At 47.5% G+C, this 24,502-nt stretch overlaps 1 protein-coding gene across 2 annotated transcripts in view; it reads right to left on the bottom strand.

Annotated features, from left to right (window-relative positions):
• Positions 1–24,502, bottom strand: part of GCN1 (GCN1 activator of EIF2AK4) — a 746,722-nt gene that overhangs the window by 317,189 nt on the left and 405,031 nt on the right. For both annotated transcript variants that reach the window (XM_086942874.1, XM_086942875.1), the window contains exons 31-37: positions 22,416–22,486; positions 21,918–22,083; positions 19,681–19,875; positions 19,127–19,373; positions 18,705–18,826; positions 18,439–18,553; positions 17,729–17,908 (exon numbers count right to left, since the gene is read on the bottom strand). In XM_086942874.1, the coding sequence (XP_086799000.1) occupies positions 17,729–17,908; positions 18,439–18,553; positions 18,705–18,826; positions 19,127–19,373; positions 19,681–19,875; positions 21,918–22,083; positions 22,416–22,486 (1,096 nt within the window). The remainder of the gene's footprint in view (positions 1–17,728; positions 17,909–18,438; positions 18,554–18,704; positions 18,827–19,126; positions 19,374–19,680; positions 19,876–21,917; positions 22,084–22,415; positions 22,487–24,502) is intronic.

Here is a 24,502-nt window from a genome sequence, read left to right as displayed (position 1 = left end):
TTGTGAATTCAGCAAGGTTGCGGCCATCCCGGAGGAGGTGAAGGAGATCAACGAGAGCGCCTTCAGAGGTGGCAGAAAGCAAAAACTCTGCAGAGTCCCACAGGGCAGAGGTAGCACGAGCAAAACAAACACTGTATTTAAGGACCGTAGGGCTGCACTAGTGGATGCAAAGATGTTCCTACCGCATGAATCAAGCCATCTGGACTCCAGAGAGGGAGGAAGCGTTAGAGGGGACAGAGAAGGATAGGCAGTCTGCAACACAAACCCCTGTGCATCAGGATGCACAAAAAAACTAACAGGATCATGTGGAGCTGGACGGTGGCGGTGGAAAACTGAACGAGCCGCCGGTTCACCTGAAGCAGGCCAAACCCAGGTACCCAAATGGGCATCATAATGGGAAGCCTCAAAGGGCAGAAGCAGCTCCACATTTCCGGACCCACGTGAAGGACCTCAAGCTAGGGGTCCACAGACAAACGGGCAGAAGGGGGTTGCATGTTTAAAATTCGGGTGGCCAATGAGGCTACTCTTAAAAAAAAAAAAAAAGCTGCACTAGCCTCGGTAGCCCTCTGCGGAGGGGACAACAGCTCATCAGTGGGGGAGAGTTGTAAGTTGACCCTCCCAAGACACTGAGGGTGCGACCAATGCCCCACGTAAGGGAGCCCCATTGAAGAATGAGGAACTGATGGGGCTCCTGGGGAGGCGAAGAGTCTGCCGGATCTGGGAGCTCCTGATAAGGCTCAACAAATTCCAAGGGGGGATGGGCAACAATACCTCAGGCGACGCCGGGCGAGAGGGCGGCGCCAAACTCTCTCCAGAGCCTTCTAGAAAGGAGTCCACAACTCGGCGTCGACAACATCACCAAAACGACGCTTGTTGGGCCGATCGTGCCTAGTCAGTCACTGACTTGGCTGCATCCGGCGTCGAGTCAGCACCGTCCGGCGCCAAAACTATGACAAGCTCCCCTTCCCAAGAAGGAGAAGGCGCCGGAGCCGGCTAGGCAAGCTTTCAGCGCCGACTCCGCCTCATCCAAGACAGGGTCCGACTCCGGGGAAAGAAGCTGAGGCAGAGTCAAGGAGGCGAGCCTCCAACACTGGTACTGCACCGACCCTGGCTCCAGACAGGCGACGGCCTGCCGGTAGTCCAGGTGTGCTCAAAGCAGAGCTATGAGCACCGGCAACTACCTGCGGTGCCACAGGGAGCCCAGCGGGGCTATGCGACGAGGCAGAGGCAACGTGAGTTGCAGAGGGGGACCCAAGTGGGCTGTGCCCTAACGACACCACATCTCCGATGTTCCGGCAGGGGTAAAGGCTCAATCGGCGCCAGGGGCGAACCTGCCGGAGAGTCTGTCGGGTTTCCCACAAGAAGCAGAGGCCCCGAAGACGCCCCAGGAACGGGGGAAGAACCAAGGGAGGCCTGAAGAGCAGTGGCATAAGCCTCCATCTGGGCCCGAGTCGCCTCCACACCCGGATAGTTCCAGGAACCAGTGTCCCTGACAACAGAAGAAGGGGAGGTCAAAGGGTTCGGCGACAAGCGCCTTGACTTACCAAGCGGCGAACGACGGCCCTGGACCACAGAGGCCGATCAACGGCAGAACCGGACAGTAGAGGGTCCTGCCGTTCATGAGTAGGCCGGGGAGCGAGATGACTCCGACCGGGACAGCCATGCCGAGAGAAGCTTCATACGGTGCTCCTGCCTAGACTTCGGCTTCAGGTGTTGGCAGGCTTCGCAGTCCGTGGAGTCATGGTGCTCACCCAGACACCCCATACAAATAAGATGCGGGTCCGTCGTGGACATCTGCTGCGAACAAGTTTTAAAGACTGAAGGAATCGCACACTGTTCCGGACGCGAAATGTCGAAAAAGGGCCAGAGGAACCACTCACTCCGGATCCGCGTTGCAGAAAAAAATAATTCTGAGTGCTACAGCTGCGACAGGCACCGGGGAGGAGGGCGGGCGATATGAATGTCAGCAGCCCTACATGCCAAGAATAGATGCATACTGGTAAGTAGCATATTCCGTTCGAGGAATGTGGGCTGCTGAATTCATATCTGTGCATAGAATAAATGTTATGTTATGTTATTTTATTTTGTATAGCGCACAGATGCCGCAGCCAAGTGGCATCCCGGCGCTTTAGGAGATGGTAAAACACAACACAACAGAAATAAACCAAGACGAGTGAAACTAAACTGTGGAGAATAAGAAGGTTTTTAGTGCCTTCCTAAAAGGGAGCAGATCGGGGATGGAGCGGAGAGGAGCAGGCAAAGAGTTCCAGAGAGCTGCCGCCAACACTGAGAAAGAACGTCCACCCATTCTAGCTCTTTTAAAGCGTGGCACGATGGCAAGATTTAAGCCTGAGGATCGAAGGGCTCTGGAAGGGACATAGTGATGGATTGTCTGCGAGAGGATAGGAGGGGAGGCAGACTTAAGAATTTTAAAAGTTAAGCAAAGAGCTTTAAACTTAATTCTTTGCCCTACAAGCAACCAGTGGAGGTCTTGGATAGTACGACGGGCAGAGACAAACTTCGGGAGGCCGACCAGCATCCTGGCCGCCGCATTTTGCACCCTCTGAAGGCGAGCTAATTCTGCCTGATTCACACCCAGAAACAGAGAGCTGGCATAGTCCAATCTGGTAAGAACCAGAGCTTGGACTATGATCTGTCTGGTATCCGCATCAAAAAACTTGAAAATGGGTCGGAGGCACTGCAGGGCACCAAAACATGTACCAGCTACACGTTTAGTGTGGGAGGTGAAAGAGAGTTTGTCATCGAGCCACACCCCAAGATTTCTAACTTCGGCAACGGGGGTAGGAACAGGGCCCAATTCAGATGGCCACCATTGATCTCCCCAGAGCCCACTTTCCCTACCAAAAATAATAACTTCAGTCTTAGAGGCATTAAGTTGGAGTCGGTTATTCGCCATCCAGCCTGCCACAGCTTTGAGAGCTGACTGAAAGGTAGGGGCATCCATATTGGAATCACCATTAAGTGCCACCGCCAACTGCGTGTCATCGGCGTATGACACCAAATAGCAGTTTCCTCCTTAGCGGTGGTTGCCCGTGCCAGCTGCAGCAGTCTGAAAAAGAGTTCTGAGAACAGCCTGTCCTACAGCAGCTTGCTGTTTGGAGTGTACATCCATGCAGTAGTGTTTGGTGAATGTATGTTTGGTGGTCCATGTGGCTGCTCTACATATATCCTCTAGAGGAATGTTACCTAGGAAAGCCATGGATGCCCCTAACTTGCGCGTGGAATGCGCTCTTGGGGGAACTGTTAATGTGCGTTTAGCCTTTTGATAACAGATCTGTATGCACTTAACAATCCATCTGGCTATACCTGATTTGGAAATAGAGTTGCCTTTGTGCTGTGGAGAGAAGGCAACAAACAGTTGCTTAGTTTTCCTGAAATCTTTTGTCCTGTCTATGTAATACAGGAGAGCTCTTTTAACATCTAGTGTGCGCAGTGCTCGGTCTGCCACTGAATCTGGATTCGGGAAAAATACTGGCAGTTCTATTGTTTGGTTAATGTGGAACTGTGACACCACCTTAGACATAAATGTAGGGTTGGTACGCAGCACTACCCTATTAGCATGAATCTGTATGAAAGGCTCTTGAATAGTTAGGGCTTGCAGCTCACTAACTCTTCTTAGCGATGTGATCGCTACTAGGAAGGCCACTTTCCATATCAGAAATTGTATCTCACAAGAGTGAAGAGGTTCAAAAGGTGGGCCCATTAGTCTGGTGAGAACTATGTTTAGATTCCAGACAGGTGAAGGCGGGTGTCTGGGAGGAATTACTCTTGTGAGTCCCTCCATAAAAGCTTTAATGGCAGGCACTTTGAAAATGGAAAGGTGCTGTCTGTTTTGAAGATAAGCTGCCATTGCAGCTAAATGTATCCTGATGGAACTATATGCCAGATTGCATCTGTGTAGATGTAACAAATAACATATAATGTTTTGCGTTGATGCATCTAGCGGATTTATGTCATTATTGGAACAATAAATGACAAAACGCTTCCATTTTGCTGCATAGCACGCCCTGGTTGTAGGTCTTCTAGCCTCCATGATAATGTTCATACAGTCAGGGGGCAGGTTCAGGTAGCCAAACTCTATGACCTCAGGAACCAGATTGCAAGGCTCAACTGCTGCGGATCTGGGTGCTGAATGTCTCCACGGCTCTGAGTGAGGAGACTGGGTGTGAGTCGCAGTCGTTGGTGAGGCACCACTGAAAGTTCTAGGAACTTGGGGTACCATGCCTGCCAGGCCCATGTTGGAGCAACTAGGATGAGTGTAATTGAGTGCTGCCGCAGTTTGCGCGCTACCAGCGGAATGAGCGGTGCTGGAGGAAAAGCGTATGCAAATCTGCCTGACTAGTTCATCCATATCGCATTGCCCTGAGACTGCGGGAGTGGAAATCTGGCGGCGAATGTTTGACATTTTGCATTTTCCTTTGTGGCGAATAGGTCTATCTCTGGTTGACCCCACTGCTGGAAATACGGTTGTAGCACCGAGGGATGTATCTCCCACTCGTGCATTTGATGGCTGTGCCTGCTGAGCAGGTCCGCTATCTGGTTGTCTTTGCCTGGGAGGTGTTCCGCCATGAGGAACATGTTTCTTTGAATGTCCCACTTCCACATGCTCTGGGCTAGGTGTGACAATTGTAGAGAGTGTGTCCCTCCCTGCTTCTGGATGTAATACATGGCAGTCATGTTGTCCGTCCGGATCAGCACGACTTTGTTGCACAAATGCAATTTAACGCCTTCATTGCCATGAAGATTGCCTTCAGTTCCAGCAGGTTGATGTGCATCTTCTGCTGCTGCGTCGTTCATAGTCCCTGCACGGTATAATGGAGGACATGCGCTCCCCAGCCTTGGAGAGAAGCGTCCGTCGTCAGCACTATCTGTGGTACAGGCTCTTGGAACGGTAGTCCCCTGCAAAGGTTTTGTGTGTTCCACCAATGCAGAGAGTTGTGTGCACGACCGGTCACCAACACTAGGTCTTTTAGATGTCCCTGAGCCTGGTTCCACTGTTGTGCCAAGCACTCCTGAAGCGGACGCATGTGTAGCCTCGCGTGAGGGACTATGAAGATGCAGGAGGCCATCATGCCTATCAGCTGCATAAACACTTGCGCTGGGAGTGAGTGTTAGGGTCTGAATTTTTGAATCAGCAATTGCATGCTGTTGATTCTTGCTGAGTTTGGCTGTGCTGTTGCTGTCAGAGTGTTTATTTCCGCTTCTAGGTACTGTTGTACATGTGCGCGTTGAAGATGAGATTTTGGGTAATTTAGTGAAAATCCTAGACTGTGTAGGAGGTGAATTGTGCGGGACATGTGGCTGGCACATTGCTGGTCTGACTTTGCTAGGACAAGCCAGTCGTCCAGATAAGGATAAATATGGATGTGTTGTCTCCGAAGGTGCACAGCTACTGTCGCCAAGCACTTGGTAAACACTCTGGGGGCTGTAGTGACCCCGAAAGGCAGGACCTGGTAATGCTGGTTGTTTATGGTGAACCTGAGATATTTCCTGTGTCCTGGGTGAATGGGAATGTGGAAATATGCGTCCTTCAGGTCTAGGGTTGCTAGGAAGTCTCCCTGACTGAGCAATGGTAGAACTTGCTGCAAAGTGAGCATGTGAAAATGTTACGACAAGGTGTATTGGTTCAAGGGTCTGAGGTCCAGAATGGGCCTGAGAGACCCGTCCTTCTTTGGGATTAAGAAGTACAGTGAGTACACCCCTGTACCCTGTTGTTCTAAAGGCACGAGTTCTATGGCCCCTTTTTGCAGCATGAAGATGACTTCTTGCTGCAATAAGTGCATGTGCTCTGCGGACATAGGACGGTGCCTTGGGGGTATGTTGGGTGGAGTGGAGGTTAGTTCTAGACAATAGCCGTATTGGATACCTTGTCTCACCCACCTGTCTGTGGTAATGCCTTCCCAGACTGGCAGGAACTGCTGAAGTCTTCCCCGACCGGTGTTATATGGTCTGGGGGCAGTGACAAGACGTCACTGTTTATTGGTGGTGGAGGATCTGGCATTATTATTTCCACGTCCTCTGCCTTTGGTTGCTGTTCCCACGGTATCCACCACTATTGTTTTTGTTATAGGGGGTCTGTGTTCCTCCTTTGTTGTATTGGGCTTGCTGTGATGCTTGACCTCTAGAGGCTCCCCTGTTACCGGAGCGACGAAAGGAACCGCCCCTGAACTGTGACTGCAGAGCTCCCATGGATTTGGCTGTCTCGGTGTTTCTTAATTTTTTCTAGGGTCGTGTCTACATCGGGACCAAATAGAAAGTCAGGGTTAACTGGCTGATTGAGTAAAGTTGTTTAGATCTCTGGCTTGAAACCAGAGATGCGGAGCCAGGCATGCCTTCTGAGCATCACACTTGTGTTGATGGCCCTAGCTGCTGTATCTGCTGCATCTAGCGCACATTTAATGGATGCATTTGAAATCAGCTTCCCCTCCTGTATCAGCATTTCTGCTCCCTCCTTATAAGCATCAGGCAGGTGTTGTAGTAGCTGCTCTAACGTGTCGTAATGAGCCCTATCATATCTGGCTAACAGGGCCTCTGTATTTGAGATTCTCCAAATATTTGCCGCTTGAGCAGCTACTTGTTTGCCAGAAGCTTCGAAGAGTTTGGATTCTTTGTCTGGAGGAGGAGCATCACCACTTGTTTGAGAGTTTGCTCTCTTACGAGCATTAGCCACTACTAAGGAGTCCAATGGGAGCTGGCCTTTGATATACATAGGGTCTACTGGCGCAGGCCGGTATTTCCTTTCAATTCTTGGGTTCACAACCCTTGCCCTTGTGGTTTCTTTGAAAATGTCACCAGCGTGTTTAAGGACACCCTTTAGCATAGGCAATGTCTTTACCGATCTTTCTGAAGTCGAGAAAGTGTCAAACAAGAAGTCTTCCTCTACCGGGTCAGCGTGCATGTCCACATCATGGTTATTGGCTGCCCTTTCAATCAATGCGTTAAACGCAGCTGTATCTTCCGAGGGTGGCGCCGCCTTCGATCCGACCGACTTCGTCTTATCACTATTTTGTTTGTGGCCATGCGTCAACTCGAGCTCTTGGTGCGCAGCAGGCACGCTCTTCTGCTTCGACTTGACATGCTCTTTCGGGCCGATTTTGGTCTTTGACTCGAAGGCCTTCACCACCAGTGGCTTGGAGGCCGAAAGCTTCGGATCGAGAGTCTTCTGAGCCTCAAGTCCCTTATTAGTGTCGCCATCTTTGGACGTCGACTGCGTCAGTGCGACGTGCTTGACCTTAGATACAGGCTTTGGCGCCCCGACCTTCGGGTCGACACCCCCTTGTGACCCCGAGGGGTCGATGACACTCTTCAATTTGATTGGATCCGAGGAATCCGAAGTCGTCGATCCGATGACTGTCTTTAACAGTTTCGGTTTCGATTTAGTGTCTGTTGGTTTCGGTTTTATCGCTGATTGTGGTTGATCGACCGATGGCTCCTTAGAAATATTCTTAGCCGGGCCTTGACGCGGGGCTATAGAATGTGGATTAAGATCTTGGCTGAGGCCTTCCGGCGATGCCTCGACCTGAGCCTTGGAAGGTACAGTGTCATTATCGGGCCCCGCGACTGCGGTTGGGCCTTGCTCATCGCTCGAGTCGTCATCGACGGCTCCAATGGCCTGTGCGTCGTCTCCTACCTCGACGACATCTTCATTATGGACGTAGTCTTCTTCTTCATCCTCATCATAGTTCGAGTTCTGCTCCGACGCAGGATCCGACAGTTGATCAGGATCCTCTTCTTCGATGCCCTCGTCGTCTTCAGCCTCGAAGATGTTCTCTGGGTCGGGCGCCGTTGTCCGCGCCGACTGTCTCGGGGCGAGTCGAAGCCTAAGTCTTTTCTTCGACCTGAACCGGGAACTGGCCATGCAGCTGGCCTCGTCGTGGTCCGGTGATATGCATTTATTGCACACCGGGTGCATATCGATGTGAGGGTATTTAGAGTTGCAAACGGGGCATCGTTTGAACGGGCTCCGTTCCATCGTCGATCGTTGATGGGGCCTTTGGTGTCGAAAAAGGCAAGCGGCCTTCGACGTCCGGCTCGAAGAGCTGGAACAAGTACGTGGCACCGAACGAAAGACAATACCGACGCCCCGAAGGCCTTTTGAAAAACTGTTTTATATCGATTCCGAACGTGAGTTAAGAAAGTACATCCGAACCCAATGGCGGAAAAAAACAATCTGAGGATGGAGAGGATGCTCATGCGCACTGTAGTCCAGGGGAGGAGCCACCTATCTCGTGATACTTCGAAGACTCTTCCAGGACAACAATGTGCAATCATCCGGACCCAACACTAGGCGGCGATCTATGCACAGATATGAATTCAGCAGCCCACATGCCTCGAACACACAGTTACTATGTGGCAGGTGTATGCAGAGCATGTGCTCTACACCAGCACATTCTATAAACGCAACAGTTTTGTTTTATTAATGCACTTGGTACAAGCTAGATAGTACATTAGAGTTCTGGTAACATTTAGAGTGTATAAAATAATTTTTGCAGCCAACTGTGGCTGGGAAAACAATGAAGGCAATTTAATAGACATTTAACATGGAAAGGAGTGACACATTTAGGCAAAAACTACGGCTGCTTCCTGACAACTACAGGTTTGTTATGAACCTGAACAAACATTCATCCACTGGCAATGCTTGAAAATGTGCTTCTTCTGCATATGGGAGTGATGGCAACAAGAAACACCACCCTCCACGACAAAAAAAGTTAGTGTTTACTAACGGGGGTGCTTAAATAAAGAGGACCCCCTTATGTCTAATTGGAACAATATTAAAATTCCATGAAGGCAAAGGAGATAAGCTTTGTGAATGACCCTTTTTAATTATTTCATGAACGCCTTAATGAATAATATTATGATTATAATGTGCCACTTTAAGGGATACCTGAACAGTTTTGATATATTGGGAGGTGGAAGACTCTTCAGGTTTCTTCTAGGGCATTTTCTTTGTCAAAGCATGGTGCTCGCAGGGCAGTTTCTTAGTTTTGAGCCAAGACTCTGTTCAAGGTTGGAATTTAGAAGGAAGATCTGCAGTACTTAAAGGTGCAGTATGCACCTGCAGCTATGAGGGATGGACCTGGCTTTAGTAATAGAAACCCAAGGTGTGGTCTTAGCCCTGAGTACGTGTTTCGTGGAGGACCCTGGAGAGTCTTCTCTTGAGTCTGAGTCATCAGAGGAGACATTATATGGGACTCCTCACATGCATGGCTTTGGGAGTACCGAATGGGCCTCCCTTTGTCCAAGAAGTGGGCTCGTTTGACTTTCTTACCTACTATGGTGACGAGGGAGACGCATTGCTGCACTGGAGATAATGTACCCAAACACAATTAACATTGATGCTGAAAAGCTTCCTTCTATCCATAGTCTTTATAAGCCAAACCGCACTTTTGTTGAAGTCTCTCAGTAGACAGAGGTTATAAACCTGTTAATGGTTCGACCACAGGAGTTTGATTGTATGAAGGGCAGAAATGAAAAGGTGTATCCCCCATACACTCTCCCTAAATGCAATGGCTGCAGGTATGGATCAGGAGTAGCAGGGCGGGGGCAGGATGCAGCTCAAAAGATCTAATGGGTTTCAATAGAATGATAACATAAATGTTGAGCAATGTAGGTGAGAAAGCCGACCCTTAAGGGAAAAGGGATCAGATGCGAATTCGCCAAAGGACACCCTTTGTTCTCTGTTTGGAAAAAAATGATCCGAGGAACGCCAGGGCTACACCTCTAATACCGACAAGAATGATGCACTGTATCAAATGTGGCTGAGAAGTCGAGAAGTATTAATGCAGCCCTATCTCCCTGAACCACCAATCTACTTATCTCCTCTGTCACAATCAATAATGCTAACTTCATGCAATTATGGGGTCTGAAACCATGTTGATGAGGATCTAAAACATCATGTGTGTTCAGATAGTCTCCAAGTTCCTCATTAATGGCTTTTTTCTAATATCTTTGCAGGAAGAAAGACTTTGAGATAGGGATCAGCAAGGCCTAAGAAGGCCAACATGGTGACTCCTCTGCTGACTCCGGCAGTGGTAGTGAGGGTAATGTGTGTGAGGATGGCAGTAGAGTTGGTGGAGTACCATAGGGGGGAGGGCAGTTTAACTAGTCTCTACGTCCTGGGATGCAAAGGGTGATATGGGTTCCATCCCTAAGACAAGCCCAATCTTGAGAGGCAAAGTCTCTGTTGGCTTCGGTGGAAGTGATATAGCCAACATTTTGCTGGTGACAGAATGAATAAAGATGCGATTCTGTCTGGCATTAAACTCTTCTTGAAGCACTTGAAGGATTGGACGCTCTGATTCCTCAAAACAGAAGGTCGTCAGTACTTTCAGCATTGATGCAGCCTTTAGAGTGGGCAGAGATCTCTGTGTTGAGGGTGGCATCAGCACTGTGTTCAAATGGTGGCAAGACTATTTGGTTATTTTGGACTGTGAGAAAGTGGCTCTATATATACTGGACAATAATGATGTATAGAGTCCACCAACCCCAAAGGTATAACAGAGGTTAAAGTCAGGACTGACCTTACTCTCCAAAGTGGTAGCTTGGTCGAGCAGTAAGGCAGTACCAGAGGGCAGTGCAAAGCATTTGTTGCACACACTCAGTCAGCAAAGGATTTCACACATTCAAAGACTGAACTCCAGGCCAATGGTTTTTATATCCAAAGATATAGTTGTTTTATTTTTAGAACCAACAGGCATAAAAATATACTTTGCTAGATGTGAATACTCTCATGTAATTACTTTGCAAGGAAGCAATAAATGTTGTGCCCACAATGAATACAGTAGTGACAGTAGGCAACACACTCCTGAAACACACTATAGCATTAAGCTCAATGGGTTTTCCACATATAAGTACAGTTGATTACTATATAGATTACTTTAGAAGTTCCAGGACTAGATCCTAGATTCAGTCCTGAGGTCTTAGCTGAAACCAGATTAGCAAAATAGTTGAATTTTCATGAATATAAAGCTGTTTTAAAAGTTCACACTTAAAAACTTTTCAATGTAAATCTGACAATGTTATCCAATAGGAGAAAATTCAGGTTGCAGGTAAAGTACGATCGCGTTACTTTTGTAATCCAGTACTGGGCTCCTGGGGCCAGCACTGGGGTCTCAACTTAAAACAGGTAGGTAATTGTGTTTCAGTATTTCGTAGGATTTTTAAAGAATATTTCAAGTTTTCAAAAGTAGACAGAAGAAATTTCAGAGAAAAGCATACAATGGGTTCCTATGGAGAAAATACAGGTTAATGATAAACCCGGTAAGGATTACTTTAGCGGTTCAGTACTGGGCTACAAGGTACAGTACTGGCTTCTCCCCTGATCACAGGTGAGTACTTCAGAATTCGGGTGATTTTAAATGAATATTTTTAGTTTCCAAAACTTCACACTTAGAAGATTTTTCAAGTCAAACGAGTCAATGTTATCCAATGGCAGGTAAGTGAGTCGCCAGTTTCCAGGTGAGTACTTGGCTGGTGAAGTCAGAGTTCTGGGCATAGACTCAGGGGTCCCCCACTGTCAGGTAAGTACAGTTAGTTCATTCCCAGAGGCACAGAGGCGGCCGGGTGCAGAGGTAGTTAGGCCCAATGATATCCAATGAGGGAAAGGGGGCCTCCGGTTGGTGGCTGCTGGCTAGCAGGCCACGCAGTTGTGGGAGCTGAGCTCCTGGTCATTTGCCCAGGGCAAGGGGGGACGTAGGATAGGACAAAGGTGGCACAGCCAGCGGCACTCGGGCGGCTGGGTGCAGGGTGCTTTTGAGCCGTCGGGCACTCAATGTTATCCAAGGGGAAAGGTCAAAGGGGAACAAAGGCTGTAGGCTCGGGGATGGAGAATCTCCAGGGGCGACCAGCACTTCGAGAGGTAAGTTGGGATCTTGGAGCACAGGTATGTACCCCAAAGGGAGGCACAGGGGGCTGAAGGGTGCCGGGTGCAGGGATGTCTTTGGGTGTCGGAAAAGCTTACCCTCAAGCTGGTCGCGGTTGGGGCGGTCTGAGTCTGCAGGCGTCGTCTGGTTCGTCGAGGAGGGTCTTTGGGCACTGGACTTCGGGTCCTAGTCACCGGGAAGATGACCTCGTGGTCTTGGTTCGGTTGGGCTCGGCACGGGCTCAGCGGGTGCAGAGTGGGCTGGTCCAGAGCTTCCTAGCTGGCACCAGGTGGGTTGTTGCAGCAGAGCCTCTGCTGATGGGAGTCCCAGTCTTTAGGAGGGTCAAGGCAGGCAGGTCCTCTGGGTGTCCCAAGGTTGCTGTCCGCAGGAGTCGCAGGGATTAGGCAGCAGCAGGTTCCAGGATCAAAAGGCCGGTAGGGCTGGGGCCAAGTCAGTTGTAGTCGTACTGTGGTTAGCAGCTGCACAGCGGGTCTCCTTCTTGATCTTCTTTCTTCTTTTTCTTCTCTGGATCTAAGGAAGGAAGGTTCAGGGAGCCCCTAAATAACGCCCCTAAATACTGAATTTAGGGGCGTTACAGGTAGGGCAAGGACAGGGACCAATGGGTCCCTGTCCTGGGGTGAGTACACCCCCTAGACGCCTCCTCTTCTGTGAGAGGGGGGCAGGACCCGAGCTGGGATTGGGCAGGGCTCCCCATCTTCAAGATGGCCGGAGTCCGAGGTTGTGCTTCACCTCGTCTCCCTCACCTGAGGGGTGGGGTTGGCACAGGTTGGCACCCCCCCCATCCTGACGTAGGTTTTCCCGCCAGTCTTCCTGCCAGAGTGGGGGTCAGGACTGGTGGGGGCTGGTTGCTGGGTACAGCAAATGGTCTGGGAAAGCTCACAGAGGTGGCATGCCTTTGAAGCTTCCCCCTGCCCATCCTGGGGGAGGAGACCTAGCACCTCGCCCAGGATGTGCATTGTTGCAGGCCCAGGAGAGCGGGGGCTCTTCTACCCAGGGGTCCAGCCACATGTCTGCTGTGTGGCAGCCTCTGCCTCCACCCAGCCCAGATGTGGATTGTAGGTTAGGTTTTCAGGGGGCATCTCTAAGATGCCCTCTGGTGCATTTTACATTACATCCCACACTGGCATCAGTGCAGGTTTAATGTCCTGAGAAGTTTGGTACCAAACTTGTCCGTCTTCAGTGTAGCCATTATGGTGCTGTGGAGTTCGTAATGACAACCTCCCAGCACCATATACTCTTAATGGCATCACTGCACTTACAGTGCCCAGGAATGGCCCTGGGTACTGTATGGGCACAGGGCTCATGCACCTGTGCCCACACCTTTGGCAAAGGGCACACAGCTAAAGGGGTGACGGAAGTAGGCCAGGGTAGTGGGTTCTGTGGGCATGGCATACAGGGATGTGTGGCAGGTCGGCTCTTTGTTTGGTTCTGTACTCAGACACTCAGCCTGCAAAGGCAGTGTGTGGATGTCCGGGTACAGGGCCCCTGAGGGTGGCACAATAAGTGCTGCCGGCCTCAGGGGTCTTCTCTGGTCACCATGCCCTGGGGACCTAGGGTACCATTTACTAGGGGCTGACAGGTGGCCAGAGATGCCAATTAGGTTTTAGTTTCAAAGCAGTTTTAGGGAAGGAACACAAGCCCTGGGTACCTGGTTGGCAGGAACCCAGGGCACACTCAGTCAAGCACATCAGCAATTCAGAAAAAGTGGGGGCATACCAATGCAAGAAAGATGGCACTTTCTCACATGGACTGTGAGAAGGTGGCCTGATATGCAGTGCTCACTATTCTAGTGAACACTATGTATCAGTCCAGCAACCCTTATTGATGATTGGTTGTAAGTCAACCTTATAGACCAGCTATCCTAGTAGCATGGATACGAGCAGTCTAAGGCTAAAGACTCGAGAGGGCGTGTTAAGCCAGCTGTTATACCACACATATACCCCTTGAATACCCAGTGAAAGGACACCACACAAGTGTTATGAAAATAAACAGTGTATTTATTTAAATCACAACAGCCCTGTACTCTTTATGAGGACAGGGTACTAGGCACAACACAAAACTCTTACGAAAATACTTAAGTTAGCACAGTATATACAAATGCCCGAGGGGCACGGAAAACCATATACTCTGAAAGTGGAATGCGAAATTACTAGCAGGTAAGTACAGTACTAATGGGCTTAGGAATCGCTAGGACTTGTCTATAGAATCTTCAGATTACTTCTAGGAGGCCTAGGGGACTCTGGTGCAGAGTGTGCACTCTCACGCGTGATGCGGGACAAAGTCTATGGTAGCTAGTAATGACAAAGTTAGTGTTCTCGGGTGAACCCGACCTGGTAGGAGAACAACGAAAGTGGATCCTGACCCTTGGATAGTGAGGCTATGCTGGGGCACCGAAATGTCGAAGTTACCTAGCCCAGGGGCTGCAGCTGCATAGGTCTCAAAAGACGTCGGGAATCCTCGTAGACGGACCAGGAGCCTGGAAGAAAGATGCTGGCAGGCGACCAGTGAAGAAAGTTCGAAGTGATCCAAGCCTGGATCTTGAAGATAGATGACACCTGAAAGCAGAGGGGACCAAGTTCGTGACTACTAGCCAGTAGTCAGGTGGCACCAGGAGGGCACCGGATGGTAGTCACCTCGACTAGGTGAGTGGGTGACGCTGTGCTCGCAGATCTCACGGACCAGAAGGCGTTGTCGGCGACCAGGATGGAGGAGCGAGCTGTCCCACGATGGATGAAGCTGTCGGCGTCGCTGGACCCAGGATTGGGCAACAAAGCCTTGGCAAATTCAAGCCCACGCGGTGGACTCAAAATGGCGTCTGGAGTGGACCAGGAGGGTCCGGGGTGCCTCTCTTGAAGAAGGAAGCAAGGGCCAGTCTGGAGCAACCAGACCAGCAGCAGTGATGTCGTCGGGCGTCGTGAAGAAGGCCACAAGCCAGCCGGCTAGTAGCCACACAGCGCGGTGAGCAGGCAAAAGCAGAAGGGCCCCACGCAGATCGTGGAGATGCTGGAGGGCTGATCTTCGGTGCTGGAGCTGCTCAGGGTTGGGGCTTCTCGGACCCCAAAGCACTCACCAGTGGAGCACACGGTGGGCTTGTTGCAAAGAAGTCGTGCAGTCTCGGCGATCGTCGGTCCCTCGAGGTCTCGTCGCACTCACAGTTCTCAGCTTTGCTGTCGAGGTGAGTAGAGGTCAGAGGTGCCAGGGAAGCCGGGTCTCGTCGAGCTGGGCAGTCGGATTCCGGAGGAAGGACTTGCAGCAGACCGCAGTGTTCTTAGGATGGTGCCCGCTTGATGCAGGGTGACTACTCCTTAGCCACAAGGGAGAATCTTGAAGAAGGAAATCTTGATGTCTTTCGCAGAAAGTCGTGTCTTGATTCCAAAGATGATCTAATTTGAACAGGGGGCCCGCTCCCATCTTTATACTAAAAAAGGGGGCTGGCCCGGTGACTAGGTCCTGCCTATGGGTGGGACTAGGAGGGGGGTGGTTACACCCCTCTGCCATGCCGGACTTTCCCCAGGCCAGGGGCTGGTGTGCCCCTGGAACTGGTTCTGACCGGCCTATGCGTAGTGAGCACCGGGGTGCCACTCAGCAGTCACCTTCCTGTAAAGCCCTGCCTACCCAGGATACACAAAACCCTGTCTGGGACGGTGCTAGCACCGCCCTCGACAGGAACCCCTTTGTCCAGGCTCCCCTCGCTGGAAGGACTCCCAGCTGCAGGGGGTCAGACTCGTGTCTGTGGTGGCAGCATCCATTTTGTGGAGCTGAGGCTTTGTTTAACTTTAACCGGGGTTCACAGTTACATACATGTCGTGTCCCTCTAGAAGGGTGGACTGCTAACCCCGTCGCGAGAATTGGCGAGGGGTTAGTATTCCAATTCGTATGACACCTTACTCGACATGTTTTGATAAAGCAATACCAAAGATAGCATTTAACCGCGAGGATTATAATGCACTTAAGAGTATATGGTATGCGATATCATGGAACAGCTATTAGGACTTGGTTCCGCAAGCTGCAGATAGGCTCAGCTCATGCCAGAGCACCATCTCACACGATTCCAAGCACTCTGCCTTCAGGATTGTCAAGGCCTGCCATAGGGGTGACTGATAGGAATCTGTGTGTCCATTTTAGGGTTAGATATAGGTATACTATATCTACAGCAAAGGGTGATTACACGACTTTGCCCCAGCTGTCATGCAGCCAGTTGTGTCAAATATGGGAGGCCAGCCAGGGGTGGCATAATACATGCTTCAGCCCCTGGTAGGCCCTGGGTACACCTATGCCCTGAGTTACAGGGTCTGATAAGGTGGCCCAGTACCAATTGGAAATGTACCTAAGGTACATGGAATCCATTTTACAGAGAGAGCAGTAGACCTGGGGTCCTGATTGGCAGGGTCCCAGGTCGACTATGTCAAAAACCAGCTAAAACACAGGGCAAACCGTTGGGGGCAACCATAGTCAGGAGGTACCTTCCTACATGGACCATTTGGGACTTGATGGTTGAGAGGGTGAACACCTTTGAAATGGTTCTTCTTCGGATCTGAAGACATCTCCCAGTGCTGACTAGCGTCCAAAGGTAGCTGACGCCATGGAAGTGTCAGTCTTTTGTGGATAAGACTCAACACCCTCAGAATCGTTGCTCTGCCTTGGAGTGAGGCCTCTTGTGAACATCTAGTGAGTTTCGACTCAGCGCACCCCTTATGACCCCGAGTGTGATCTTCATTCGAGAGCTGCTGGTCTTAGCTGTCGGCAAGGATTACTCTCCGACCTCAGGTTTGAAGGCACAGGAGAATATGGTGGAGGACCCGGCATCCTCCACTTCCTCAGTGCAGAATGGGTCTTGTTCGCCAAAGATGTCAGGGACGTCAAGGAAAGTCTGTTGATGCATCTCTCCCTTTAGTATTGTGGACTGTTGATGCTCTCTCCCTTTGGTACTGTAAGTTCTTTTTCGAGAATGAGGTGAGGCAGGATTCCCAGGAAGCAGCATCCTGGCTTGGGGACAGACCTCGTGATGGTCTGACTAACAGGCACTTAGTATGGCACCGGGGGCAAGTCTTTTAGGGCATCCATTCTAGCACCCTTAAAGGATCCACATTCTTCGGTAGTAAAAGTGGCCCTCGAAGGGCCCTGGCGAGTAGGGACTTGGGTCGCTAGGGATCAGTCTTCAGAGGATGACTGATAAAGAAAACAAGGTTAGCTCGGACTGGTTTTTCATAGTGTTTGGTGTTAAGATCCCAAAAAAACAGGTGAAACATGCTGAATCATGGAGCCAAAGTCAATATAAGTCGGAAACCGATGGCAGAAAAAAAAAGTCTAACATGGATTCGGTAAACATGCACTTTGGCCACTAAGGTAGGAGCCGCACTGCATCCCATGACTTCGAAGAAAAACAGCCTGAAAACATCCAAGCCAAACACTAGATGCAAGGATTACACGTAGCATGTGTATCAACAGCCATAAACGCTGCGAACAGACATTTATAGTTTGACGTAACTATTACTGTTATAGTTGGTTAAAAGGTTATGATTTTCATTTGTAAATTTTACGTTTGCTTGCTTCCTTTTATCAACAGCATGTTACACACATCAAAGTTTAGACATTCCACTTGTAAATCTAGGCGCAACTGTTCCTTTTTCAGTAATATTAATTGACCAGGACAAGAATAGGAATAATGTGCGGGACAGTGTTCCAGAAATTATCAACAAGAAAATTCGCACAACAAATAATGCAAACTTGGAATCGCACAACAAATAATGCAAACTTGGAATCGCACAACAAATAATGCAAACTTGGATTTACTCTACCATGCTACAAACTCCTATTAAACTTACCCAAAATCTCTGGGTTTCTGATGACAGACCCAATCTGTCTGAGAGCTTGCTGTCCAGCCTTCTGCACTTTAACATGGGAGTCTGTCAATACTTCAGTGAGCTTTGGCACAATATTTGGCAAGCAAGAGGAAAGTTGCTTTGGTGCACAGTAAGCCATAGCACCTAATAATTCCACCGATCCTATGCAAGAATCACAATGACATTAGGAATTAAAAAAACAAGATATGAGAAGATCAGCAGCATTGTTGAGGACTGGACTGAGAAACAGAGTGTTAAGGGTGATGAAATGAACAGATTATGAGAAGCACCACATTACTGCATCAAGACTTAAGAAGAAGAAACACAAATTGGAAGTGGAGTCGATATTACTGGAAAGCAAATGAGGTTTGTAGTGTTCATTTTATAAAGAGAAGTATGACTAGGAACAAAGGTGTGAAGTGTGGATGTGGCAAGCATAATAAAAGCAACATACATCAGCAATGATGTTGAGATTAGAGTAGATGTTTCTTTATTGAGAGGCTTAGAAATGAACAGTGTGTATAAAGAAAGGATGTGGTGCATATATACCACTAGCAAGACCACAGACTTACATCAGATTAAACCTACCAAAGTGTAAACAAATGGAAATTGGGTATACAACATGGACTACTTGGATTTAGAAGCCTTACAATGAAATGGGAAAAAGAGAAGCAACTTTAATGTCTCTGTACCAGCTTTAGTCCGCCACGATTCTTGCTCCAGTGCTTCCAATAGTGATGGAAGCACAAGCTTCACACCATGGGCACTCAAGTTGCTCATCACAGCCTTGGCACATTCATCTGCTGCCTATAAAACATAAAACCTGGGGTGTTGAATCTTTTACTGAAGAGCAGAGTTGCCAAACATACAAGATACATGACAAACAGCAACTGCAGAAGTTATCTTTAATAGCAAGACAATCAAGCAGGGTAAAAATTAAATCATAACTCATACTTACCTCTCGAACATACTGGTTCCCATCGCCAAAGCAGAGAAGTAGATGAGGTAACACATGAACCACATAAGGTTCAAACAGTTTCCCTAACATGTTGCAGAGCATCTCGAAGGCAAAAAGAGCCCCTGTAGAAAAAATGTCAGCTACTGAGTCATACAGAAAACCACAATTTGAAGAGACCAGAAACACATGATGAAGAAACTCTTGAAAGTACATCATTCAAAACAGTGAGAGCCAAAGAAGAAGGTGGAATTGTTAGAGAACACTATCATAGACAGGTATGCAATACAAAGCTATGTTCAATGTGGGCTTTTATAATAAAAGGATAGATTTAGGACTCCATTAAATAAATCATGCAAAAGTGGATGGGGGAAACTGGAGCAAATCCTAATTGAAAAATAAAAGTGACAATAGCCAACCCTAACCTTCTCGACGCCTGAAGTTCTTCTTATCCTGGATGGCATCTGTGAGCTTCACCATCACCTCTTGTTGCTTTAAGGACAGGATGCCGAGGCCCTTCACCAAGCCTGCCAAGCCATAAGCTGCCCCTTTGCGTTCAGCGTACTTATCAGACTCCAACAGCAATTCCATTAGCTTCTGAATCATTCCTCCAGCGTCTTCCTTAATTGCAGGTACGAGCGGAGGCAAGCAACTGGCAACAGATTCTTGAACCTACAGAATGCCAGACTGTTTATCAGCAGTAGTATCGGCAAACTCAATTTCCCTTTCACTTTCACCCACTCAATCAATGCATATTAAATAGTGGTTATGTCACCTGTCCTGTGTTTCATCACAAATGAGTCACATTTACCAGTGATGATGTCCTGCTCAGTACCTCTAACAGAAGTGACTTTTAATATTTAATAGAATCCATTAATTAAGCATGCAATAGCTCTATCTGCAAATCTGCTCTTCATTGTGTACTTTTGCGACTTTATTTGCATACACTTTTTACCAAACTTTTTGTGGAAGGAGATACCTGCTGAGAAGGAGTTGAGAGCGCAGTGATCAGTTTGGCAACGATTGGCTTCACTTTGGGGTCACTCTTGTCCAAATGCTTTGCCAATGAGCCCATGAGAATAACCACACTCTGGCGTACTGCATCATAACTGGCATCATTGGGAGCATTCTTCAGAAATTCTTCAAACACCGGTAATAGAGAACTAACACTGTCCTGAAAGAGAAAAGATTAGTGACAGTGGTTTATTGGCAACAGCAGATCAAAATTAAGCGAGTTCATAGAAGATCTGTATAGCACATAAAGGAAAGGAAGCAGCGGTGAAATGCTAAGTTAGGACAAGTGCAGACTGAAGACTGATAGCTGTGTAAAAAGCATGAGAAATAATGTATGATTGGGTGCTGAGATGAGGAGTGAACCTCTCTGTTTAGGAGTGCACACACAAGGGTAATAAGTTAGGGAAGTAGGGAAAGGGAGGGAAGATAGGTTAAGATAAAAGACCCTCAGATTCATTCAAGGGTAAATCGGTCAACTAACAGATCTAAGTAGAGCAATGACAGAGTAAACCATGGGAAAATATATATGTGAATCTATTGTCTGAGGTAATGGTAGAAAAATCCAATAACCCTTTTCCACAACTGGCCTACTGTATGGCCAGTAAATAACGGAAAAGATTTAGTGTGTAAACGTACCCTACCCTGCCACTCTTTTTCCAATGATTTATACCTTCTATCCTGTGTGCCGTATACCTTCCATAATGAGTGACATTACATTTCACAAGTACAGCATAACATTCAGTAATATAAAGTCTACACAGAGCAAAACTGAGAACTTGGTTTAATGGCACTTCCAATCAGAATCCAAGCCTGATACAATACCTCCTCAGCCTATGCACAACTTTAACACACCCATGGCAGATTCCAATCAACAATCAACTATTTAAAAACACACCTGTACTCTTGCAAAGCCCTTACAGCAGAAAGATTGCTTAAGCCAAAATTGTCTACCCTTCAGTGAAACTGATCCCATGCATCAAGTCAGCCGGCAGCATCTGCTTAAAAAACACACAACATAAATATTTAACGAATGGTCAGATCTGCAATGCTTTACAGTAATGCTGCCAGAAACCTCACTGCAACAGTTTTAAAAAGAAACATTTCTAAAGCAGATCTCCATAACCCACTTGGTAAATTTGAAATCTACCGGCAAATTTATCACTGTTCATAGAACCAAAGGTCACAAAAATCTAAAAACCGAAAAGCCTTTGCCGGTGCCCTACCATAGGCTCATCTGAATGTGTTCCCCAGTCCACCGACTTTCAAGTGGCTCTATCACATATACTAGTCATCTAATATAAAGACCAACAGTTGAGTTCTAGTTTGAGCTAAATCTAGATATCCGCTCATCCTCAGGTCTAGAAGCTGTAGAACGCTCCCGCCTTAAAACGCTTGGCTCATCCCACGTATTCAACATTAGATAAAGATGTAATTTCAAATAGAATCTAAAGACCTGCTTTTATACCAAAGCACTTCCTTTGCTGATTGCAATCTTGTAGGTTAAGTGAACAGATATGAGAGCTCAACAAAATATTCTGACAAAATCACTGAATTACCAAGACAAACAACTCAGCTGCTGGTTACAATCTTTATAAAGCAAAGGCTGTTTAGCAAAGTTTACAGATTTGCACGAACTGAAAGGCATCCTAGAGATAGCATATAAAGCACACAATAGATGGTATCCACATGTGTATATTGTGAGTGGATTAAAAATCAACTCCTTTATCAATACGGACACTGCCACTATCTGAAGTACCTGAAGGGAACCAAGGTAAACACCTTTACAAGTTATCAGGTTAGTTCAAACGCACACACCCCACCAATCTCATGGCAAAAGTAGCAAGATACATAAAAGAAAGGCATGCTATTGACGCACGTGTAACTGTTCATAACGTATACTGTATTTATTCATAGTACCGAAAATTATGTTCACTACACATAATCTGACCTAACAATTATGTGTTGCATAAAAGTCTTTATACAGTGATGCACTTTTATGGGAAGCATGATCTGTGTTCATTATAGTTGCATCTTACAAAAACAGAAGAGTACAGAAGGTCTTTGAGAAGTTCAGTGTAAAACGTTCTTTTTCTCTTAGAAGAATGGGTGAAGTTTGTACTTAGACCAACGTACAATCATGAGACAATTCATAAGGTGTTGTTTAACTGCTGGTGTTGTTTAACTGCTGGTGCCAATCCTTACCTTGCCATGGGTATTGAGGGCTGAAAGAGCTGCATCCAGCATGCACTTCCTGACCTCCGGGTATCGATCATTGAGGGCTTCTGGCACAAAGAACTGAAAAAGAGGCTTCACCTGAGAACCATCCAGGTACTGAGAAAGCTTGTTTAAGGCAAGGGCAATGCCACACCTGGGAAAACAAAGTAGAGAAACTAACATCTTAAGGTTGAAAGAGACTTGTAGAGAAACTAACATCTTACGGTTGAAAGAGACTTGTAGAGAAACTAACATCTTAAGGTTGAAAGAGACTTCTGAAACACACCTGCACTGCGAGTGCAGTTTCACCTCCACAGTACAAGGCAACCTATTGAAGACTTTTGTGTGTTTAGTGTCTTATTCTCTGTCCAGCCAAAACGGGTAAGCAGTACCAAAGTCATCAACCACCTATACAAACAGCACACTGGTTCTTCATCAAAGGCTCCAATAAGCATGCTCAAGAGTGAAATGCATGATAACACATACCTGGCTTCCCACTGGTCCGGCGGAGATTCAGAAATGACACGCCCAAGAGCATCAAGCACTGGTGGGGGCCGCTGTGAAATACAAATTTTAACAAATCTCAGTCAAGCATATAGAGTACTGGGGGAAGAGGACAGTAGAAACCAAACTTATTTAAACACTCTGAGCACCCAAAAAAACTGTAAAATGAATTTCAATTACAAATATCAGAACCAAGAGTAAATGGAAGTGTGAGGGAAATATGAAAGGCGTTACTCTACAAACATCTTTGTATTGCATGACAACAGCTGCTAACCACAAAGCCAAATGCTAGCAGTGTGCAGAGGCCAGTGAATGTTAATCACAAGCTCTCCGCATCAAAAGCAAACAAGAAAGGCCACAGCACACCGCAAACAAGCTCTACAACAGATCGCACCAGTGGTAAGCCTTAGCAAAAGCAAAAACTAGACAGCCTGATAAAAATACATGGCAACTGGGTGTATCTATTAAACTGTTTCCTTCTTGATATCAGAACATATCACTTCTATCCCTCAGCATTAATAGGGAAATAGAAGTTCAGAGCACTACCAAGAGCTACATTTGTTTCCTTTAAAGTAGAACAGAGAGAAGCAGGTTCCTTCCCAATTCAGCTACTCATCCACTTTGTATGTTTACATGCTCTTTATTCTACTCCCACTGCTCTCTGCTAATGTTTATGTTTGAAGGTTTTTGTGTTGTATTTAACTAGTTTCTATGCAAACAAACAGAGAATGTGTGACTGTGTGCGTTCACTTGTGAAAGTCTGCGACAGCCAATATTGTATGCAAACTAAAGAAACTGATGTAGCAACATTAGGCATTTTTGTGTGTTATTTTTATTTAAGTATTATGATTTGAATATTGATTTTATGTCTCCCAGTGAAATCAAAAGGACATTGAATTGAAGTAGGTTTGCACAATCTTGCTTTTCCATAGACGGTCTATGCAGGAAACTGGGTTTGTGTTGCATTACCTCCCACGTTTTGCCCCTTTTTTAGCTAATAGATGCTGGTTTTCAACTCTGAAAGTGCACCGAGGCCTGCTAACCAGACCTCAGTGGCATTGTTCTGTAGGAAGCTGGCTCTGTATATACTATACCAAAGTGAGGTATAGTGTGCACTGAGTCCACTGGAACCCCAAATGTAGGCAGAGGTAAAAGTAGATAGCACCATACTCTATTTGTGGTGGTGTGGTCGAGCAGTAAGGCTGTATCAGAGGGTAGAGTAAAGCATTTGCTGTACACATTCAATCAGCAAATGATATCACACACTCAAAGACTGAACTACAGACCAATTGGTTTTGTATAAAACGAATATGCTACTTACCAGTATGCATCTGTTCTTGGCATGTAGGGCTGCTGACATTCATATCTGTGCATAGATCGCCGCCTAGTGTTGGGTCCGGATGATCACTCATTGTTGTCCTGGAAGAGTCTTAGAAGTATCACGAGATAGGTGGCTCCTCCCCTGGACTACAGTGCGCATGGGCATCGACTCCATCCCCAGATTGCTTTTAGCCATTGTGGCAAAGATGGAGTGTGACACCGGGAGTAAGGACCATGCTAAGAGTGATTCTGAGTGCTGCAGCCGCTACAGGCGCCGGGGAGGAGGGCGGGCGGGCGATATGAATGTCAGCAGCCCTACATGCCAAGAACAGATGCATACTGGTAAGTAGCATATTCGGTTCGAGGCATGTGGGCTGCTGAATTCATATCTGTGCATAGAATGCATAGCAGTCCCTCCATTAGCGGCGGCCGCCTGTGCCAGCTGAAGCAGTTTGAAATAGTGTTTTTAGAACAGCCTGCCCTACAGCTGCCTGCTGTTTGGAGTACACATCTACACAGTAGTGTTTCGTAAATGTGTGTGTGGTAGACCATGTGGCTGCTCTACATATGTCTTCTAAAGGAATATTTCCAAGGAAAACCATGGAGGCCCCCAACTTTCGGGTGGAGTGGGCCCGTGGGGGGACCGTTAGAGTGCGCTTGGCTTTTTGATAGCAAATTTGAATGCACTTAACGATCCACCTGGCTATACCTGCTTTGGAAATGGGGTTGCCTTTGTGTTGTAGCGAAAA

This window comes from Lissotriton vulgaris, chromosome 11, assembly GCF_964263255.1.
Source record: "Lissotriton vulgaris chromosome 11, aLisVul1.2, whole genome shotgun sequence".
Lineage (NCBI taxonomy): Eukaryota > Metazoa > Chordata > Amphibia > Caudata > Salamandridae > Lissotriton > Lissotriton vulgaris.
This window is presented reverse-complemented; position numbering and strand designations above follow the sequence as displayed.